This window comes from Podarcis cretensis, assembly GCF_951804945.1.
Source record: "Podarcis cretensis genome assembly, chromosome: 7".
Taxonomy (NCBI): domain Eukaryota; kingdom Metazoa; phylum Chordata; class Lepidosauria; order Squamata; family Lacertidae; genus Podarcis; species Podarcis cretensis.
The window spans coordinates 78,485,152-78,506,467 of NC_137176.1; the positions used below are offsets into that span (position 1 = coordinate 78,485,152).

The window sequence follows — 21,316 nt, forward strand, 5'->3', positions numbered from 1 at the left end:
CATGCCCCAAGGATATGTGTATTTTAGTTTTGTTCTGAGCGGTGAGCAATAGCACCACATTATAAATAGTTCGTATTACAGAGTTAGGGCACAGTTTCTTAAGCTCTGGGAAATGCTTGTTTATGCACTTAGGCAGCAGAAGACAATATCCATTTTATCCCTAGATGGAGAATAGTTTCAGTACAGGGAACTGTCAGCTTAAGTAATTAGTCAAAGGGGGGGAGGAGACATTAAAGGAGGATAAAACAACAACAACTAAATAAAAATCCAAACAAGGATGTTGTGTGTGTATGTGATAGGTTTTTTATTTTTTTAATGCCTAGCAGCTAGTGTTTCATCTTCAAAGGACAATATGAATATTTTATTCATATTCCTGTGAGGTAGGTAAACAAGCGATCTGTTTGCTTGTTCAAATAAAAAAAGAATCGGAACAAGTTTTGTTACTTGCTCTAGCATGCGGGGGTCACGTCATAATTACATCTTTCACTGAGACGTCTATCATGTTTTAGTCTGGCACCTAAGCCTGCAAAGATACGATTGCAGCAAAATATTTGTAGGTGTCCACATGCAACGTAGAGTTTATATTCATCAGGCAGCTTTGATCTTTGCAGCTTCCTTTTGAGCGGATCGTCAGCCTAAATTTTGCTTAGATGCGTTACCTGTGAAAATGCTGCAGGCATTGTCTACATAGCAGGGCTGAGCTGAGAAATGCTGGTGCCCAGGCCCCTTTGTTAGTAGCATGGTTTTGCTCCGATAAAAAATGTGGATTTGAAAGTGGGGCGTGTGGGGCATTGGGCCTCAGAAGTGCAATACATTGCCAATGCTTCTCTTCAAGATGCTGAAGGAGGTGGTGACGAAAACCCTCAAGGAGCACGGCATTGTTGAAGATCACAAATGCTTTGCGGCGTGCAGCCAGCGTCTGTTTGAGATATCCAAGTATTATCTAAAGGTACTTTTCTCCAGCTTCCGCATGCGCAGAACAGTGCGTGATTGTGTTATGGTTTGATATGTTGACAAGGAAGGGTGGCCTGTGTGATTTACCGTACTTTTCCATGTATAAGAAATTTGGGAACTCAAATTTTAAAAATGGAGGGAGATGACACAGAGTTGTTGAGGTGTTTTTTTTTGGGGGGGGGAGCTGAAAATCGCTCACCTGCACGCATCCAATAATCTGCCTCTCATCTGTCCCCTCGCCAGCAGAAACTGCCAATCGCCCGCCCAATCGCCACAACGTCAGCCTGTCAACACCAGCCATTGACGCAGCAACCAATAACACGCCCAATAGCCGCTGACAGCCTCAGCAGCAGCAACCAATCAAACGTCCACCCTATGCACTATCCATGTATAAGACGACCCCCACTTTTTAGCATTATTTTTAAAGAAAAGAACCAAATCTTATACACAGAAAAGTATGGTATTCTGCCCTCAAACTGGCCTTCTTTTTTACTGACTTAGAATCATAGATTTGTAGAGTTGGAAGGGACCCTGAGATTAAGAGTATTATGCACTTCTGATAGGGATGAGCCAAAGTGCCTTGTTCGGTGTCCTTTTTCATTCTATTAAAGTGGCGGTTTCTGGGCACTTGCTGCAATCAAATTCACATTGCTTGAATACTATCCTCTCTGCCATTTTCCTCCACCTTAACAGTCCTTAGCCCTGCTCTGCCCCATTTGCCCATGCCACCGTTTCATTGCATGGGTGACCCACGTGATTTTGGTTAAGCATCACAACACCGCACCTGGCACAATGATTTCAGGAATGCTCACACACGAAATCTGGGGGTTGAAATAGCCAATTGGGTTCAATAGCATTGTGGACAAATGAGAGGAGTGCAAAGATAAGATGTAAAAATGTGCTAAGAGGACTCAGTAGCCAGGGGAGTAAAAAGAAATAAAAACACTGGGCATTGCGGGTTTAAAATTTTAATTTTACTAGTTTGTTTGGCTGTGGAATATCAAAATTTGGAAATGTACAGTACAGCTTTTACTACCATTTGTTGCCATTTCCAGTGAGATAGCTGTGTTAGTCTCTATGCGATAAAAAAACTTAAAAAGTAACTCATTTATTATGGTATAAGCTTTTATGAACTACAGGCAAACTGTCATCCATTAAAGTTTATGCATTTTGGTGTTACTGTAGTGCTTTGTTTTCCAGAATATTAATACATCTATTCCTTCTTGCTAACCTTAAATCTAACACTGCGATCCATTAAGTTTTCCGCTTGTAATGCAATATGGTTCTTATTTAGGATCTGAAAACATCTAGGGGACTATTTGATGAAATGAAGAAAGCTGCAACCAGCAATGTTAAACAGGTGAGATTCTCTTACCTGTGCATGTGTCCAGATTATGTTTTCTGTACTGGAGGAATATTACAAATAGTACTTAGGCTTGGCTTGGCTTATCAAAGTGGGTTCTCAGGGTTATCTAGATTGAATTGCCTGAAATAGTGGCTTCATTGGGCTGCTGGATGAGTCTGTAAGATGACCAAATTGTCCCCTTAGTATTAATTTGTGGAATGTGACCTGTAAAATGGTTTGTTTGCCCAGCAGAATATCTGCCTTTGTTTTGCGAATTCAGAGTTTGGTAAGAGTTGTTGGCTATCATTTTGTTTGAAGATCCTTGAATTATAAAGAACTGCCCCAGTATTAATTAGATTCAACATTTCTGTATTGCATCATTTTACACCTCTTAAGCTTTGTTTTATGTTCATTTTTAATTCTAAGTGCATTTCTTGGGATGTGTTTACAGGTCATTGAATGGGTTTTAGACAAGAGCAAGGAGAAATGACATGTGCTAAAACCATTGCTATTCCAGGATGGCAATTTTGAGCAAGCACAGCACATTAAATGGACAGCGTGGGAGTGCCTTGTTACATTGTGGAAGTCCCTAAAACCAGTGATTCCGGCAGTGTAATACCCTCAAAGATCTCTGACATTTAAAAAATGGCTTTGAATTGAGCCTTATGTGTATATATCTGTGTATGTGTGTATATATATATATACACACACAATTATTATTTCAAACTGTATAAATAACACAATCAAATCTTCTATGCTTTTTTTAATATGCGGTTTGTACAGCTTTTTTATTTAGAAAATAAAAGCTAGGTTTCTAAGTAGTTGACAGTGTTATCTTCTTTTCCTGTTTGCCTGATTTACTAGGCGCATAACTCTGTCAGTACCTTCCTTGTGGTTAACCAACTAGCCATAAAAGTTTTACAAGATAGACAAAACCCTCTTGCGCGCCTCTTGCGCTTGATAACAAATTAAGTGTCAAGAACAGTGGCTTTTGTTGAAAAACCCTGAACCAAAAGGCCACCAGGAGGAATATTCTTCCTCTAGACCTGACCGCTGACCCCCATAGATGAACCAAGATGAACCAGAATGTCTCAGTCAAAGCAAAAATGTGCACAGTAAGTTTCAACCAGTTTCAGAAGATTCAAGGGAGATAATTGTAAAAGGAGACTTAGCTAGAATAATTGCTGCTATCAAGCCAAAACTCAGTTGTAGAAATTCCACTGGGGTTAATCAAACCAGCGTCACTGAATGTAACTATAATGCTTTCTCAGAGCATTCTGTTCTTCCCATATAAAATATAACCCCACAAAAACTCCAGTAAATGAATTTTTTATTAAATATAGTATTTTTTCCTCTAAAATATAAATATTTTAAACTAAATTCTTACAAATCTTGAGTAGCACCGTATAATTTGTTCTATCAACTCCAACCAAATATGAGTCGATCCAAAATCTGTATTTAATTTGTCTATAAATATATAACATTTTTTTCTCTTTGCAGATTATTCGCTTATTCTTTATATTGTAATCTGAGCACCGTAAATTACATGACATACTGTGTTATTTATTAATTGATAACTAATAGATAAATTCTGATTATTTACAATGAAGGTATATCTTTAACATTCCAGTGATTTTTTTAAAAGTGTTTAAGGACAGTATAATTTACACATGCATTTACTTTCCCTACAATACACAGTAATTCTGGGTTATTTTCTGTCATTCAAATCCGTAAACACTCTCCCTTTGCAATTTCAGTTGTATTGAACGAAGGACTTGTATTTTGTGTGACGTTGGCAAGTGCATGGATTGATGGCTCTCCATCTGTATATTTGCATGTTCCTTTATTTTTCACAAAAAGAAAAAAATCCAGCCCAGCCTCACATATCCCTCTATCATCCTTCAACTGACATGGACACCCTTATTCCACTTACGGAGATCTCTTACCTGCAAAGGTGTTCCTATGCTTTAAATGCAGGAACGAGACCTACCCCTGCATGCATTCCACTCCTAAGTCCATTCAAGTGAAACATGGAAGCCCATAGAGTCTTCTGTACGCACATGGGGCTCTAGATCAGAGAAATACTACATTGACAGAAAGGGGTTGTTAGACCTCTTTATGGAAGACCGCTATTATCATATCCCTCTCTTCCCAAGGGCTTCAGTACTTTCCCTCCCCTGCCTGCACCATGCCTGCATTTACCATCAATAAGAATTACACCAGTATCAGGCATAGCTGTTATTAAGACTAAGCAAATACTCTATAACCAGGGTTTTATTATTAGCTTCAAACCCTGGTTAGGAAACTCTGGCTTAATACTCAGTTCTGGATGAAGTTAAGTGCATGATGTGCTTAGCAACATTTGTTCCGTTAGCCATGGTTAAGATCTGCACCGTAATACGGATCCCATTCAGTATCTTCTGTATATAAAACAATGTATTTCCCCCCATGTACAAAAATAACTCTAAAAAGAGATTTTGTTGCCGTGTCCCACTTCCAGGGAACACAATTAAAATGAAACACAACTGAGCTCCCTTTTGTCTGTCAGAGGGAATCAACATCGAAAAAATGAGCAGTGTTCCAGGAAGCATGAATAATAAGGATAATTGTTATACTGAAAGCCACCAGCTCAGGGTCTCCCGATCACATTTTCTGCCTCTTTGTGTGTGTGTGTGTACAAGATAGGGTTTTAGTGTTGATGCATTTGGAAGACTGCATTCAAGCAGGATTCTTTGTGGGTCGTATCCAACCAAGTCATACTCAGAGGAGACCCATTGACATCAATGGACAAGTTAGTCATGACTAAATTAAGTCCACCCACTTCCCTGGGTCTGCTCCAGCCCAATAAAATGGTACTTTGCCATGGCGATTGGCTGCTCCCGAGTGCTGCTGGTGTTCTTACACCGCAGCTGTTCGGATCTATACTTGGGTCAAGAAGCCAGCAAATGGGAGTGAAATGGCATAATATAGGGTTGCCAAAGCTTGTTGCTGGGAAGGAAGGAATTAAAGAACCTTTCCCTTGTGCCTTGGCTCATGGGAAGCCTATCAGCAGAAGGCATCACCCCTGAAGGTCCTTTAGCCGAAGCTCAATTCAAAATGAGCCTCCCCATCTGAAAATTCTTCCAGAAGGATCTTCGCTGCCTTCAATGTCTTTAGAGTAAAAGATTTGAAATGCATCACATAATTTTATGTAGACTGTTTCTCTCACCACAAGTTATTACTGAGCAACACCATTTTACGAAAGTTAGCTTGGATTTATTAATTGAACGGGCACAGCAGCTTCTACAGCTGAATGTTACATGTGGCCATTGTAACCCTTAAGCTACAGTACTTAAGGACAATTCTGAGGTTTCCTCCTGCTCTGGTCTGGCTTGGCAACGCTGCCTCAGTCTGACCTCTCCATTTGGGAATAGTGCCCTTTTGTGCAATGGTCACAGAGAACTAGATTTCCAAACCATTTCCACCTTTGTCTGGACAAGCAAACTACTCTGGCTGGTGCATTAATGGCAGGAAGGTGGAGTTTTCTGAAAACGGAAAGATGGCTCGGCGGATACAAAGTCTACAGGTGCACAAGATCTTGACAACTTTTCACCAGATCTTCTGTCTATCTGCCTAGCTCTTATTTTCACTCATCAGTGGTTTTCAAACTGCATACTCTCAGAACCCCTGCCCACATCTGTGTTCAACCGACTCTCCTCACCCATAATGGACTGCAGATTTCTGGGATGTTCTGGGACACACTTTTATCAGTCCACAAAGACTGCCAGCCCCATCTGTGGGCAGTAGTTGTCATGCTACATAAACAGAGAGGGGCACCCTAAAGTTGATTGTTGCTCTACTGTGGCTGGGCGACGCCAGGGAAAATGGTGGACTTCAGGGGAGCTGTTCTCACATTGCTGATTTTCTAATTGAGGCATCCCCCAGTTTCTCAGAGCCCAGCTTGAAAACCACTGCTCTCTTAGCACTGCTACAGGCACAGTTAGGTATACTGGAAATGCCACGCTGTAGTATTAAGCTATTTACTCCTTCAATTTATTTATTTATTTCCTTTATTTACAAGCCATCAGTTTTGTTTCCCCCTGCAGTGTGTTAGTCGAAGCAAATGTCCTGCTCTCGAGCATCTCGGCAACTCTTCCTCCTTTCTGTGCTCTGTTTTTGTAGCTGGTCCAAACGTTGGGCATTGCTCCTGTGCAGAATATTATATATATATATATATATCCCTAGCAGCTTCTGCTGTTGCCGAGATGTCCCTTGCCATTTTGATTGTGCAGGCAGCGCCTCCGTTCTTCCTTCAGACTGTGCTTATGCTACCAACCCAAGTCTTGTAATCTTGGCCGAAAGGAATGAATGAATGATGAACACAATTGGCTTTGGACAAGAGTGAAGGTCCAGTTGCTGAAATCAGAAGAGAGAAGAAGTATGACTCAATAAAGGATGTACACGGAAGGAAATCTGGGTTGCACCCGAAGGTGCCTTGCTAACAAAACGAATGGTTCCATAAGCAGAAATGGGATCTTTCCATGCAACCCACAATTTTATTTTTGATCGTATGGGGGGGGGGAGTTCTCAGTATCCTTACAGTAAGCTCAAAACTAGAATGAAAGCATCACTTTGAAGGTGACTTATGCAGCAGGCTAAATCAGACAGGTGGTCCATAGGGCTGTAAAAAGGCAATTCTGCAAAGCAACGGCTGGAGATGTCAAATGTAGCTCTTCTCTCTCCCGACTATGCAGCTGATCCTTGTTTTTGCTGATCTTTCGGTAGTTGGAACAAAGTGGTGGGGGAGAAGCTAACCTTAGGTGCACCTCCAGTAGCTGGTTTCAAAGTAAAGCAATAGGACATTGACTCCTACCCTTTGTGGGAGCATTTGCCCATCTAACTACGGATAAAGAGGGGATGAATTGTCCTAAGCTGAAAATGAGTGTGTGCTTAGAAATGGGATTCCCTTAGCTGAGCCATCCCCATTCACTTTCCAGGAAATAATAATGGGAACTTTACAGTCAAGCTCCATCATTTCTCCTTCTAGGTTGTTCATTGGCCCTGTGCAATGGTAATGCACATTAAACCTGTGATTTAAATAACTTTGCTATACGGTAGGCCTATAAATACTTCAATCAAGCGAAAGCTGTGCATATTTTTGTATATTTTACACAAACGTGAGATATTCTTGCTGCAAAATTTGTGTAATAATAGTAATAGTAATAATAATAATTTATTATTTATACCCCGCCCATCTTGCTGAGTTTCCCCAGCCACTCTGGGCGGCTGCCAATCAAATGTTAAAAACAGTACAGCATTAAATATTAAAAACTTCCCTGAAGTTTGTCTTTTAAAGATAGGATAGCTGCTTATTTCCTTCACATCTGAAGGGAGGGTGTTCCACAGGGTGGGCGCCACTACCGAGAAGGCCCTCTGTCTGGTTCCCTGTTGCCCAGGATCAGAAACTTCATCTTTAAAAAAAACCTGTAGCGTACACATAGCCTTGCATATTTACCTTCAGGCCTGCAAGGAACTGTCTCCCGATTAGTAGGAATTGTGACATGACACCTGCTTTTTCAAAGACTTTCCAAATTCTTAAGCACCTAATTCGCAGCACAGCACTGCACAATCACTGTCACCCAGTAACAAAACGTTTATCGAAGGAGCAGATGCTACAAACAACGACAACCTATATTCACGGCAACGCGGGGAAAATACAAAAATAAAAATCTTACAATTTCTCCTTCCTTTCCTCCAAAGTCTAAGTAAAGCATCCGAATCCCATCGTCCGAGGACATTTTTAGCTTTTCGTAGGGAAACTGTAGAATGGTTTTGGGGAAGGCACCATCTGGGGGTTCAGCTGCGAGGGAGAATCCGTGTTCGTAATGAATGGTCAATCGGCATTCCTGGCTTCTGTAGGTGCAAGCTGAAGGGAAAAACACACACGAGTTGGTAATAGTTAATGGGTGGGGAGTCACAAGCCTATTTGAAGGCTTTTGAATATTTTGGTTCTAGCTTGCAGAGAAGCTTGGGGATAGGGAACTAATTGGCTCCATGACTACTGAAAACAGGCTCCGATAACTGCAAGCAGGAAAACAGCGTAGCACTAATATTTCAGCATACGTGGCTGAGCATCAGCAGGAGCCGAGAAGATACCTGGAAGGCAGGTAATACTGACTGCAGCTGTATATAATAGTAATAATTAAAAGCATGGGGGGGGTTAATAGGCTCTCTGAACCTGCAAATTGGTCCTAGCCAGGCAAAATTTCTGTGACAGGCGCCTTGGCTCACAATAGCTGGGACACAAACTAGGAACCACCTGGTCTGTGAACTACACGGTCAGGGGGAAAACAATGCAGTCCAAGGTTGTGAAGACTGCAGAGAGAATAATTGGGTGCACTCTTCCCACCTTGGAGCAAATCTATGCTTCCAGGTGCTATAAGAAAGCTGCAGAGATAGTGCAGGATAGTGCGCACCCCAGAAATGATCTCTTTCAGCTTCTGCCTTCTGGAAGAAGGTACAGGGTTATAAAGACCAAGACTAGCCGCCTGAGAAACAGTTTCTATCCAAATGCGATTTTGGTTTTAAACGCAGTGTAAGGTAGTCTCTATGTGAGTACATTGTATTCAGTTGGGATAGCAGGCTTGTTGGTTTTTGAATGTCTGATGTAGATTTTTTCAATATCGTTGTATGGGACAATGACAATAAAGATTATTGTATCGTATTGTAGTCTTCCTTATGGCAACTCGTGGTCTGGGAGCCCAGCCTCTGTGGCTTGCAGCAGAACTCCTGAACTCGAGGGTTCTCCTCGATTATATAATTCAGCTCTGCGTGAACAGAGCAAAAAGCTCTCAAAACACACTTCTCCCGAGTGCGAATAGCAGCATACAGTGGTACCTCGGGTTAAGAACTTAATTCGTTCTGGAGGTCCGTTCTTAACCTGAAACTGTTATTAACCTGAGGTACCACTTTAGCTAATGAGGTCTCTCGCTGCCACGCAATTTCTGTTCTCATCCTGAAGCAAAGTTCTTAACCCGAGGTACTATTTCTGGGTTAGCAGTCTGTAACCTGAAGCGTATGTAACCTGAAGCGTATGTAACCCGAGGTACCACTGTATACACTTCCAGAGTTAATGCTAAATACATTATTTCTGGTAAATGAGCCACCATAGCTCATTCTAATCCTGAAGCAAAGTTCTTAACCCGAGGTACTATTTCTGGGTTAGCGGAGTCTGTAACCTGAAGCGTCTGCAACCTGAAGAGTCTGTAACCCGAGGTACCACTGTACATTGTGAGAGAACCCTTCGTTTGGCTCACTCCTGGATATAGCAGACAAAGGGACCTTCAGCACCCCTTGGCCATTTTGGACAGCAAACAGACCAGAGGTAAGCAATATTGTGCCCTCTTCTCCCACCTAGGGGTCATGGCTGCTGGGGAGCCGTAGGTTCCCTACGCCTATTTCAAAGGATAGTTGCCGACTGTGGCCCTATGGCTTTGGCTCACCGGTAGTGATTTCCATTGAGAGTTCCGCAGCGTTGTGGCAACCCTGAACTATGCTCCGCGTCCACAGCGAGAGGTCCCTGCCGGTCTCTGTCCTGAAGAGATGGCTTTCGATTCCTTGCCGCGTACCTGTACGGGTAGCAAAGGACAAATCCATCCCGGCCTGGGGGGAGCCTTTCCCAGGTCCTGAATGTACCAACCTAAAGGGGAATGAACGAAACAAGAAGTTGGCGTTAGAGGGAGGGTTTCCACAATAGTAGATTCCCTGCTTGGTATGCAGAAGGTCCCAGTTGCAGTATCTGCTATATAATTCAATTTCACTTAAACTGGAGGTTGCATCAAGCAGACGAGATCGGATCAAAGTATATTACTCAAGGTTTCCTTGCAAAAGCCGTGACACTTATCTAAAGGTGGCGAAACGATTAGATGAGAAGCAAGCATTTCCTGGAGCGCCATTGAACTTGGAAGTTGATAGTGACATCACCTTGCCTACAAAGGTCCATATAGTTAAAGCCATGGTTTTTCCAGTAGTGATGTATGGAAGTGAGAGCTGGTCTGATCGCCAAAGAATTGATGCTTTTGAATTATGGCGCTGGAGGAGACGATTGAGAGTCCCATGGACTGCAAGAAGATCAAAACTATCCATTCTGAAGGAAATCAGCCCTGAGTGCTCACTGGAAGGGCAGATCCCGAAGCTGAGGCTCCAATACTTTGGCCACCTCATGAGAAGAGAAGACTCCCTGGAAAAGACCCTGATGTTGGGAAAGATGGAGGGCACAAGGAGAAGGGGATGACAGAGGACGAGATGGCTGGACAGTGTTCTCGAAGCTACCAGCATGAATTTGACCAAACTGCGGGAGGCAGTGGAAGACAGGAGTGCCTGGTGTGCTCTGGTCCATGGGGTCATGAAGAGTCGGACACGACTAAATAACAACAACAAGTGACAGGACTGTTAGGAAAGGTGCTGGTCTGAACTTCTGAGGCGTGATTTAATCTTGTTTAACTTTGTCAACATGGAATGGGTACATCGACTTTCTTCCTGAATAATATGCTAACTAATCCAGAGAGTTTGCTAATTGTTCTGCAATCTGACTGACTGCGTCATCACAAACTCACGTAGGTAATTTTATTAAGTAAACTTAAAAGCGTGACTCCAGACCACAGGGCTCTCAGGCACTGTTTCCACCATAGCACCCTTGAACAGACAGGTTTCATCTCTACCAACTGAGGTCTCTAACTAATTGCCTACATTTAGTAAGGATGCCTCCCACCCGGGGCTGCAAGTCACAAAGTCTGAGGGTTTCTACAGGGTAAGAGACACAGCCATACACACCTTTGAGGACAGAAGATGGCCCAGAATGTTCTGTTGCTCAACTGCGGTTCTGTGGTAGGCAAGTCAATACGGGAAGGGTTCCCTCAAATGCCATAGCCCTTCTGTTACAGAGGATATGTGTGCGGGCCTAGCCAGGTCACAACAAAAATCCAAAGGGAGGTCTACCATGAAAGTGTGATTTCTTTCCTTTTCTTACACCTCTTAACAGCATTTGCAGCTGTCTATACTCAAAGGGAAACTGGGAGCAGCAAACCTTTGCCACATCTTGGTTCAAATTTGATAGGCTCACGGCGGAAACTGCTCTGAGGAACCAGCTTGGCCTCTCAGCCAGCTGGCTGACCATCCTCAATGCATGCTTCATACCTCCTGTTCCTTTTCTTGAAACCTTCCAAGGAAAGGGAGCCCACAACCTCTCCCATCAAGCCGCTGGGTCAGAATTCATTTGCAAATCTGACACTATTGGGCTTCAGCTCTGCAGAAACAGAGAGAGGCCAGCTCATTACAGAAAGTAATTGCAATAATTGTCCCTTGAGCTCTTTGAGCAGAAGTATGTAAGACGAGTCTGACCAAAGGCTTTTCTAAGTCTGGCATCATTCTGTTCTCCACAGATACTCTTGCTTCATCAACACTGCAGCAGAAGCAGGGCAGCAGGTGTGTGTTCACATAAAACACTAGTTTAATACAGTGGTTCTCAAACTTATTTCTCTGAGCCACACTTTCAGAATAAAAATGTTCTCGTGGCACACCAAATTGTTTATTGATAAGAAATACACTGGAAAACTAAAACAACTCCTGGCAGTGCTTGATTTATAACACAGAATCCTAGAATCCAGCTCATTTTCAACATACTTTATCACGTGATGATGTTAGAAGAAGAAGATAAAAGGAAGGAAAGGATCAGCAGGAGAAAAGACAGCCAAAGAATCATTTGGACTCATGTTTCTTTAGTGGTCCAAGTGAGCCAATTCAATTAAAAGCAGTTGATGTTGCATTCAGAAGATAAGGGGGGAAAGCCACAAGGCATTTTTGCACAAGGGTTCAGTAGCATGAGAGAAACCCAAAACACTTGTTACTCATGTAGCAGTGCTTTTTTGGGGTTTTTTTTTAACTCTTCAACAAGCAGGGCCATTCAGAAGTTGATGAACAATTGATATACTGCAGGGAACTGTATGAGCTCAGAGCTTTCAGCTCTCGGTGAGAGAGTTCACCTGAAGATTAGCCAGATGGAGAGGCTTTGCCAGGTAAAAGGTCCATCTCAACAGTGCCCTGGGTGTGTGCATTCAAGGACCAGCACTTCCCAGCAGAGGGCACAGGAGAACTAAAAATCCAAAACAAACGCAGCTTTTTCCAGCATGTTGAGTATCATAGACTTGTAGAGTTGCAGGAATATGGGGATCAAGAAGAAACATTTGTTGTTGTTATTGTTATTATTAATAATAATAATAATAATAATTACTTATACAGTGGTACCTCGGGTTAAGTACTTAATTCGTTCCGGAGGTCCGTTCTTAACCTCAAACTGTTCTTAACCTGAGGTACCACTTTAGCTAATGGGGCCTCCTGCTCCTGTCGCGCTGCCGGAGCACGATTTCTGTTCTCATCCTGAAGCAAAGTTCTTAACCCGAGGTACTATTTCTGGGTTAGCAGAGTCTGTAACCTGAAGCGTCTGTAACCTGAAGCATCTGTAACCCGAGGTACCACTGTACACCCCCCCCTTAACCCGAGGTACTATTTCTGGGTTAGCGGAGTCTGTAACCTGAAGCGTCTGTAACCTGAAGCATCTGTAACCCGAGGTACCACTGTACCCCCCCCCCCCTTTTCCCCCTGATGGGACTCAAGGAGATGTAGACCCATGGCTCATGCTTAAAGCTTGATAAGGATGGAATATGTCCATTTCCTGCCCATGTCCTCTCTGCATGTGTCTCTTACCCCACCCCCCCACATTTCTGCATTAACCTGAGCACATATTAAACCCACAACTAAATCTGCATGTCGGAATATTGTCACTCAAGACACTGCATTCCTGAAAGTATTCTCTCTTGCAACACACATTTGAAATGCATTTTGGTCCCCCTCCCCTTTTTTTTTTAAGCTGAGAATGCTGTCAAAACAACCAGAGTGTTAGGAATCACTGATCTGCTTGTTTATATAGCAGCCAGTCCACGGACCACCAATTGGGAACCGCTAATGGATCTAAGGGATAACCGAGTTTCAATTCATACACTAGTCTGGAATCAGATCAGCCCACGCTGGAATTGGCAAGGAGTCCTCAGTTCCTCAAGTACTGCAACTTGCAGAGGATTCACATTGTGATGGTGAAACTCGCTTGCTATTCTTTTTCAAGCTTACCTGCAGCCTGGATCGTCCAGCTAGATTTGAGGTACAGACTGGTGTTTAGAAATGCAAATAGCTTCAGGGTAGGGGAAAGGCAAGGGATGCAGGTGGCGCTGTGGGTTAAACCACAGAGCCTAGGACTTGCCAATCAGAAGGTCGGTGGTTCGAATCCCCGTGATGGGGTGAGCTCCCGTTCCTCGGTCCCTGCTCCTGCCAACCTAGCAGTTCAAAAGCACGACAAAGTGCAAGTAGATAAATAGGTACCACTCCAGCGGGAAGGTAAATGGTGTTTCCATGCGCTGCTCTATGTGACTCATAGAATCACAGAACTGTAGGAATGGAAGGGGTGCCAAGGGTCATCTAGCCCAACCCCCACAAGGCAGGAATCGCAACGAAAGCATCCATGGCGGATAGCCACCCAACCTCTGCTAAAATACCTCCAGCAAGGCAGCTTGCTGTGCTCCTAAGCACTTCCATTTTTGTGTGTTGGTGTGCCGGCGCTCTGACACAAACAGCTGCACGCTTGTGGCAATTTAGTTGTCATTCCCTGAGTGGCTGTCCTAAGATAACCCTCCTGTCCGTACAAAGAAGGGCTTGGGTGTTCTAGACACCCTTACTAACTCGCTCGGGGTCACTGAGAGGCTACAGAGTCCTTTACGCCACTGCTAGCAGGAACATGCCGACTCGCCAGCCTTGTAACATGAGAACCTTCGTGTCTTGTGCTGTTTCCTCGCAGTGCAGGAATCCTGCACTATTTGGGCGGGTTAAGTCTTCTGCAAGCCGGGGCCAACACTTGCCTCCACATTTGTCTCCATTTGCTGTCCTCGGATAGGTGAGAAATGTTTCGCCTAGTGACAGCTTGGCAGTTGTCACTACACATGGCCGGCTCGAAGCTAGACGCATGAGAGCATACCCAAAGCCACCAAGTGCTCAGACAAAGAGTACCTTTGGTAGTACACAGTGTTTTAACTGGATTGTGTTTCAGAGCCTCACGGCTTCAGCCAGGAAATGGTCCATGCATTTGGTGAACTGGGCAGTGTTAGAAACTGAGATATCAAAGCTAGGAGTTAAATGGCATCTTAAACCTAGGATATGGGCGCCGCAACAGAATGTCTACAAGAATACAAAGCTGAAAATGAATGAACTGCAGATTGGCAGACAAAATTAATGGACTACACAGAATTGGATAAAATGACAGGAAGGATTTGAAATCTGCGGGACCAGAGATTTACAGAAGATTGGAAGAAATATATGAACTATTTGAAGAGCAACTGTAATCAACAAGTCACACTAGTAGGACTACAAGAAGTTTTGTAAGGCGAAATATATGAAATATTGCAAAGAAGAGAGACATTAGTTATGATATTTAAATGTAATAGGGAAAGTAAGAAATGTAAATTAAGTGAAAAGATTGGAAAATTTTCGGGTGTGATTGATGGAAGTCAAAAAAATTGTGTAAGATATAAAAGTATGTTTAATAATTGTTGAAAATGATATGTTAAAACACACATACACACATATGAAAATGAATAAACTGCAGCTAAAATCTTCATTTTTCACATGGTCTGAGGACTGCAAAAAACAAAGCCACGCTTCCCCTGCCCACCCCATAATACTCTTATGAGGGTCTCTTCTCCAGCCTTCAGAGAGTGGCTGGAAGTGGATAGGCAGAAAAAGGTCCTCCTTTCGTTCCAGCAGTGGCAGTTTTAAGGTGAAATCTGAGGTGCAGTACCGCGCCCAGAGCTCAGAAACTGCTCACATGAAAGAAGTTCCCTGTTGCAAAATGTGCCTAGAACAATGGGAGTTTTGAACGCTGAAATGGGATGGTGTTCAACTAACATGTTCCACTAGTGCAAGGATTGCTACTTGTGCAATGCAATTCCACACACACCATGCATGCCCCAAATCTGTTCTGGAGGGTTGGAAAAATCCCCAGAACAGATTTAGGGTGCATACAGTGGCCGGAGGGGCGGGGGGAGAGTTTGATTGCGCAAGTGGAAATCCTCACACTCCCGGAACATATTACTCTGCACCAGATTGGATATAATGGAAAAATTTGCGACGATCTTTATCAGTAAACCAGTATCAAACTAGGAAAGAGCTTCTTCATGCTTTATGCCAGATGTGGTTTGGGCTCTGGCTCCCACAAAAATTTGGGGTGCAACGTGGACTGAGAAGTGGGCCAAGAACCAAGAAGCCTTATGAGGAACAGTTGAAGGAGCTGAGTATGTTTAGCCTGGAAAAGAGGAGACTAAAAGGAGAGGGGATTTTGTTGTTGTTGTTTAGTCGTTTAGTCGTGTCCGACTCTTCGTGACCCCATGGACCAGAGCACACCAGGCACTCCTGTCTTCAACTGCCTCCCGCAGTTTGGTCAAACTCATGCTGATAGCTTCGAGAACACTGTCCAACCATCTTGTCCTCTGTCGTCCCCTTCTCCTTGTGCCCTCCATCTTTCCCAACATCAGGGTCTTTTCCAGGGAGTCTTCTCTTCTCATGAGGTGGCCAAAGTATTGGAGCCTCAGCTTTAGGATCTGTCCTTCCAGTGAGCACTCAGGGCTGATTTCCTTAAGAATGGATAGGTTTGATCTCTCAAGATGGGATAGCCACCTTCAAATGTCTTAAGGGCTGTCACATGGAAAAGGGAACAAGCTTGTTTTCTCCTGCTCTGGAGAGTAGTACCCAAACCAATGACTTCAATTTATAGGAAAGCAGATTCCGGCTAAACATCAGGATAAATTTCTGATAGTAAGAGCCCGTTTGAAAGTGGAACTGTCTCCCTCAGGAGGTGGTGGGCTCTCCTTCCTTGGAGGTTTTTAAGCAGAGGTTGGATGTCCATCTGTCCATGATGCTTTAGCTGAGACTCCTGCATTGCAAGGGGTTGAACTAGATGACTCTTACGGTCCCTTCCAACTCTACAATTCTATGATTCTAACCAGCAAATGGCTGAAGTTCCCACTTGAATTTTTCTGCACGTTTTAATTCATTTGTGCTTCACATGTCTAATGTGGCAAGCATCCCAGTGTAACCCCCAGCAGCCTGGAAAAAACCTGAAGTGGCCTTGCACAAGTCATTATTTTTAACTTACTAGCTGGTCTGTTGATAGGAGTCGCAGCCCCAAAATTCTAGGCTACCAGGTTGAGGAAGTCTGCTTTAGAGTGTGCCCATAAGCCAAAAGCCAGCTCTTTTGTCCCACCTTACCCATCCACTTGTTCTTGCTTCCTGACACTCTATGGTAACCAGCTATTCCTCTGTTATCTCCTATCCCAATGGGAAAATGTCTTCCTTATTGCAAGCTTGCATCTCTGGTGGAAACAGCTGGCAGCAGAAAGAAGCATGAAGAGTAAAAAAAAAAAAACAAGGATGATATAACACCAGGAATGTTTCTGGAGGGCTTGGCAATATCCAGGGCTGATCTGCCTCTTTGGTGGCAGCAGTATTAATTCCAGAAATCGAGCAGGAATAATAAATTATAACGCTCCCAAGCAGAACTTATTTACATACTAAAACGTTACAGAATCAAAGAGCAAAATTCCGGTTCCAAAAGCGAGGCACACATGGAGTACAAGCCAAAGAAAGCAAATCTTACAGGCTTATAAAATCATTTAGTGCACAGAGAAACGGCGACTGGGGAGAATTCTGCTTCTCCTTCTTTTCCAATAGTGGAATCATGAGCTACGAAAACTGTTTTGACACAAGGCAAAATTCTCTGCATTGACAAGGGACACACAGGGTCAGGCTCCGCAGAAGTATGCAAAGGCATGCCCTGCAACGATGTCACGCAGGTGATATGCAGTGCTCCATGCAACTGGGAACACTGCCTTTCCAGGGTACCTGGCCATGTGGAGCACTGGGCATACATGCAGATCTGCATTTGAAGACATGCACAAAGGGAGGCAGAGCCTGCTGCTTGCCGCCATATTTGCATTCATGGTTCACAGAAGGCCTTTGCTCCACCCCCACCCCCAGATACAAATTAAACACCACCTCCAACTCCTTGAAAGATTCCATCAAGGGTGTCTCTGAAAAAATTTACACATCACTTGGGAAGACAGGTGGACTAATGTCAGTGTACTGGAAGAAGCAAAGACCACCAGTTTTCTTCAACATCAGCTTCGTTGGACTGGTCATGTTGTGTGGATGCCTGACTATCGTCTTCCAAAGCAACTACTCCATTCCGAACTTAAAAATGAAAAGCGTAATGCTGGTGGTCAACAAAAGAAATTTAAAGAATTTCTGAAGGTGAATCTAAAAAAGTGTAGCATAAACACCGACAACTGGGAAACACTGGCCTGCGAGCGCTCCAGTTGGAGAACAGCCTTTACCAAAGGTGTCATGAACTTTGAAGACACTCAAACTCAGGATGAAAGGGAGAAACGTACTAAGAGGAAGGCACACTTGGCAAACCCTCACCGTGATCAACCTATGTCCCCACTGTGGAAGGACATGTGGATCCAGAATTGGCCTCCACAGTCACTGACGGACTCACTGTTAAAACCGTGTTTATGGAAGGCAATCTTACTTGGCTATGAGTGACCACCAAAGAAGAAGAAGACCAATTAAGAATACCTGAAGAGGGTTTCGCTTTGACAAATGTTTCTTGTTAACCTTAGAACAGAATTCCGAACGCTTCCTAAGAAAGGAAGCGATGTTCTACCTCTACAGAAGTATGCCTCCAGAAACCAGTTGCTGGGAATCACTGGTGGGCTTGTTGTGCTGATGTTCCCAAATGCATCTGTTTGGCCAAGGTGAGAACAGGTACTGCACTAGATGGACCACTGGCCTGATGCAGAAGGCTCTTCTTATGTTGCTGCCTCAACAAAACGCATCTGCCTTGTAGCAAGTGCCCTTTTAGATGTTGCTGGACTACAAATTCCATCACCCCTGACCATTGGCCCTCAGCCTTGCTAATGCAGTCCAAAGCAGTGTTAAATATATAAGCCAGGCACTTAAGTCCTCTGTGACATCAAACATGCCAAATGAGGGTCTGGCTTGCCCTCTGTGACGCCAGAGCTTATCAACCACTAGCTATCTGACTTTTAGAAGACACCTGAAGGCAGCCCTGTTTAGGGAACTTTTTAATGTCTGATGTTTTATTGTATTTTTAATATTTTGTTGGGAGCCGCCCAGAGGGGCTGGGGAAACCCAGCCAGATGGGCAGGGTATAAATAAATGATGATGATGATGATGATGATGATGATAGTGAGCGGCCTGTGGACATGACTCAGCATCACAAGGCTCAGTGCACAGTCACTAGTTATGGAAGCAGTGACAAAACATCAACAAAGGTACCTGGTGGCCAGCAGAGGGTATGAATGAAGAGGACCGAACCAAGCCTCTTTGATCCGTGGCATGCTCTCGTACATCAAGAGATCCTTCTCGGTCAGTACAACAAGCACAGCTTTCCAATGCCTCTCGTTCTCTCCCATCACCTGGGGAGGAAAAGAAGAAATGGAGCCTGTGAAATGATGGCAAGGAAAGAAGTCAAGATTGCAGTTGCCAGCTAGTCTGAAGTGGGGGGGGGGGGGACGGGACAAGAAGCACATGCTGCCAGGAAAGCAATGAGTTCATTGATTGAATCACTTCTCTAGTAGCAGTCATTTATGCATAGCTCCCCAAGAGCGCACTGATTTGCGTAAAATTGTTGTATGCATAGATGCAAAGAAGTAACTGCTGTAATTTCAATACAAGTGCATTTCAGAAAAATAGGGAAGACCTGTCGGCATATGCAGTCTGCAGTCTAGGTACAACAAGGGAAGCTACATTAGACTTGAGTCTAACCGGTACTGTTCAGCCTGACTGGCAGAAGGTCTCCCGTATTTCAGACAAGGAAGAACCCCGGCCTGATCTGCAAATGCCAGGGATCTGCTGCTTGTTCTCTACCACTGAGTTCCAGCAACCCAACAGGTTTGCTATGGGCAGCTACAAGGCCTCTGCTTTCTTCTTATGATCCTTTACCTTCAAACCAGACTTGGACTACACAGCCCTCCAAACAGAGGTTGCCTTCAAGCAGAGGACTATCCTCTGGCAGACCTTTAAGTTAGAGGACTGTCCTCTGACTGCTCTAAGAGTAATATGCATCCCATTTTTAAGGAAAGTATTCCCCCACCCACCCAGGGGCAAATCATTCAAAAATTAGCTACTGCTGCCATGTTTTTCTTTCTAAACTCCAGGTTTCTTGCGGGACACACATTTTGTTCTTAAATCAAGTGACTCACGCAATCTAGACTTTGCCAAATGGTTTAAAAGCATATTTTCAAACTGTGAAGCTAATCGATAATTAAATTAGAGTCCTGTTTTGGAAAGCCATTCTGTATTTTTCATTAATTGGAAAGGGTCACTCCAATTATAATTGCTTTTTATTAAACTAATTACACAGTATCAGCAGGCTGAAAATTTCACCAGGCATTCAGCCTGTGAGATTTAAGCAAAGGGTGTGTTAACTTTGGGGAAGTCTCATGTTTCATAAAGGCTAGTTTTCAGGATATAAAAATCCGTGTTTCACTAGATTTACAGACCAGCTATGAATAGAAACTTTAAAAAAAGAGAAATTTTTATTATTATTTTTTGTTTTGTTCTCCTGTTTGAAAGAAAATGGGTTGTTTTCTTTTCAACAAATTTGCATTGATTTTTTAACGTATAGGAAAATAAAATATGTTTCAAATAAACAATATAAAAGGAAAAGCAAAGCCTAGGTTTAAAATAAAGTTGACATTCTGGACAAGTGCCTAATAAGCATCTTCATGAAGTGATCTACTCAGGTGAGTACATCAGGTAAAGAATTGAACCAGTGCTTTAAACTTTATTTCCCCTTTTTCCATTTCAGAGTATAGGGGCAGCAGAATTAAAGCCACTATGAGGAGGCCTCTCTGCTTAAAGGCTGCCGGGAGAGACTTTCCATATTCCTAGAGTGAGTTTCTGACATTAGTAAAGGGACCCCTGATCATTAAGTCCAGTCATGGCCGACTCTGGGGTTGCGGCGCTCATCTCACTTTATTGGCCGAGGGAGCCAGCGTACAGCTTCCGGGTCACGTGGCCAGCATGACTAAGCCGCTTCTGGCGAAGCAGAGCAGTGCACGGAAACACCGTTTACCTTCCCGTCGGAGTGGTACCTATTTATCTACTTGCACTTTGACATGCTTTCGAACTGCTAGGTTGGCAGGAGCAGGGACCGAGCAACGGGAGCTCACCTCGTCGTGGGCATTCGAACAGCCAACCTTCTGATCGGCAAGTCCTAGGCTCCGTGGTTTAACCCACAGCGCCACCCGCATCCAGGCAACTAATCCCTTTGGATACTCTGCACAGTGTGGAAGTGGCCCCGTTTTGACAGATGTTAAGATACATATTAGGCTATGTATTTTTATTTCTTTTCTTGCTGGTTGATGAATGACAACGTCCATATTTTTATTTTTATTTATAGTAAATAATCTTGATTCAAGTGCAGGAGGCAATTCCGAATACAAAAATAATGAAATTTGATTGGCCGAAGCAAAATAAACTGCAATGCAGAAACGCATCGCACGACATCTACAGTGTCCTGTCTCCCTCCGAGCTGCATTTGTGAATTCACTGAAACCAAGGCGATTTCCAGCGGTGGAGCTGATTAGAGCAGACAGCCGTAAGCACAGGATGTTGGTACAACCCACGCGGCAGGAAATTGGGCCGCACTATACCTCTGACCCCAGCCACAGACGAAGGAGGCAATACAGGGAGAATTATTTCAAGGGGGAAATGAAAAGAAGCAAATGGCTACATTTCCATTGCTAATCTCTTCCTGATCCCAATGCGCACTACAATGCAGGCTTGTGTCGCTATCAGATCTGGGCGTTTGCCAAGGCATACAAAATTCCCCGCAGGGCACAATAGGAACTGCTG

At 43.6% G+C, this 21,316-nt stretch overlaps 2 protein-coding genes across 2 annotated transcripts in view; one reads left to right on the plus strand and one right to left on the minus strand.

The window, feature by feature from the left end:
• Positions 1-3,119, plus strand: part of MTBP (MDM2 binding protein) — a 35,610-nt gene extending 32,491 nt beyond the window's left edge. The window contains exons 20-22 of the mRNA XM_079984294.1: positions 836-949; positions 2,249-2,314; positions 2,751-3,119. Coding sequence (XP_079840420.1) covers positions 836-949; positions 2,249-2,314; positions 2,751-2,789 — 219 coding nt within the window. The 3' untranslated portion in view covers positions 2,790-3,119. The remainder of the gene's footprint in view (positions 1-835; positions 950-2,248; positions 2,315-2,750) is intronic.
• Positions 3,120-3,612: 493 nt separating this feature from the next.
• SNTB1 (syntrophin beta 1) overlaps positions 3,613-21,316 on the minus strand; it is a 110,544-nt gene continuing 92,840 nt past the window's right edge. Inside the window, exons 4-7 of the mRNA XM_079984353.1 lie at positions 18,734-18,873; positions 9,781-9,977; positions 8,014-8,204; positions 3,613-6,694 (exon numbers count right to left, since the gene is read on the minus strand). Of these exons, the coding sequence (XP_079840479.1) occupies positions 6,602-6,694; positions 8,014-8,204; positions 9,781-9,977; positions 18,734-18,873 (621 nt within the window). The 3' untranslated portion in view covers positions 3,613-6,601. The remainder of the gene's footprint in view (positions 6,695-8,013; positions 8,205-9,780; positions 9,978-18,733; positions 18,874-21,316) is intronic.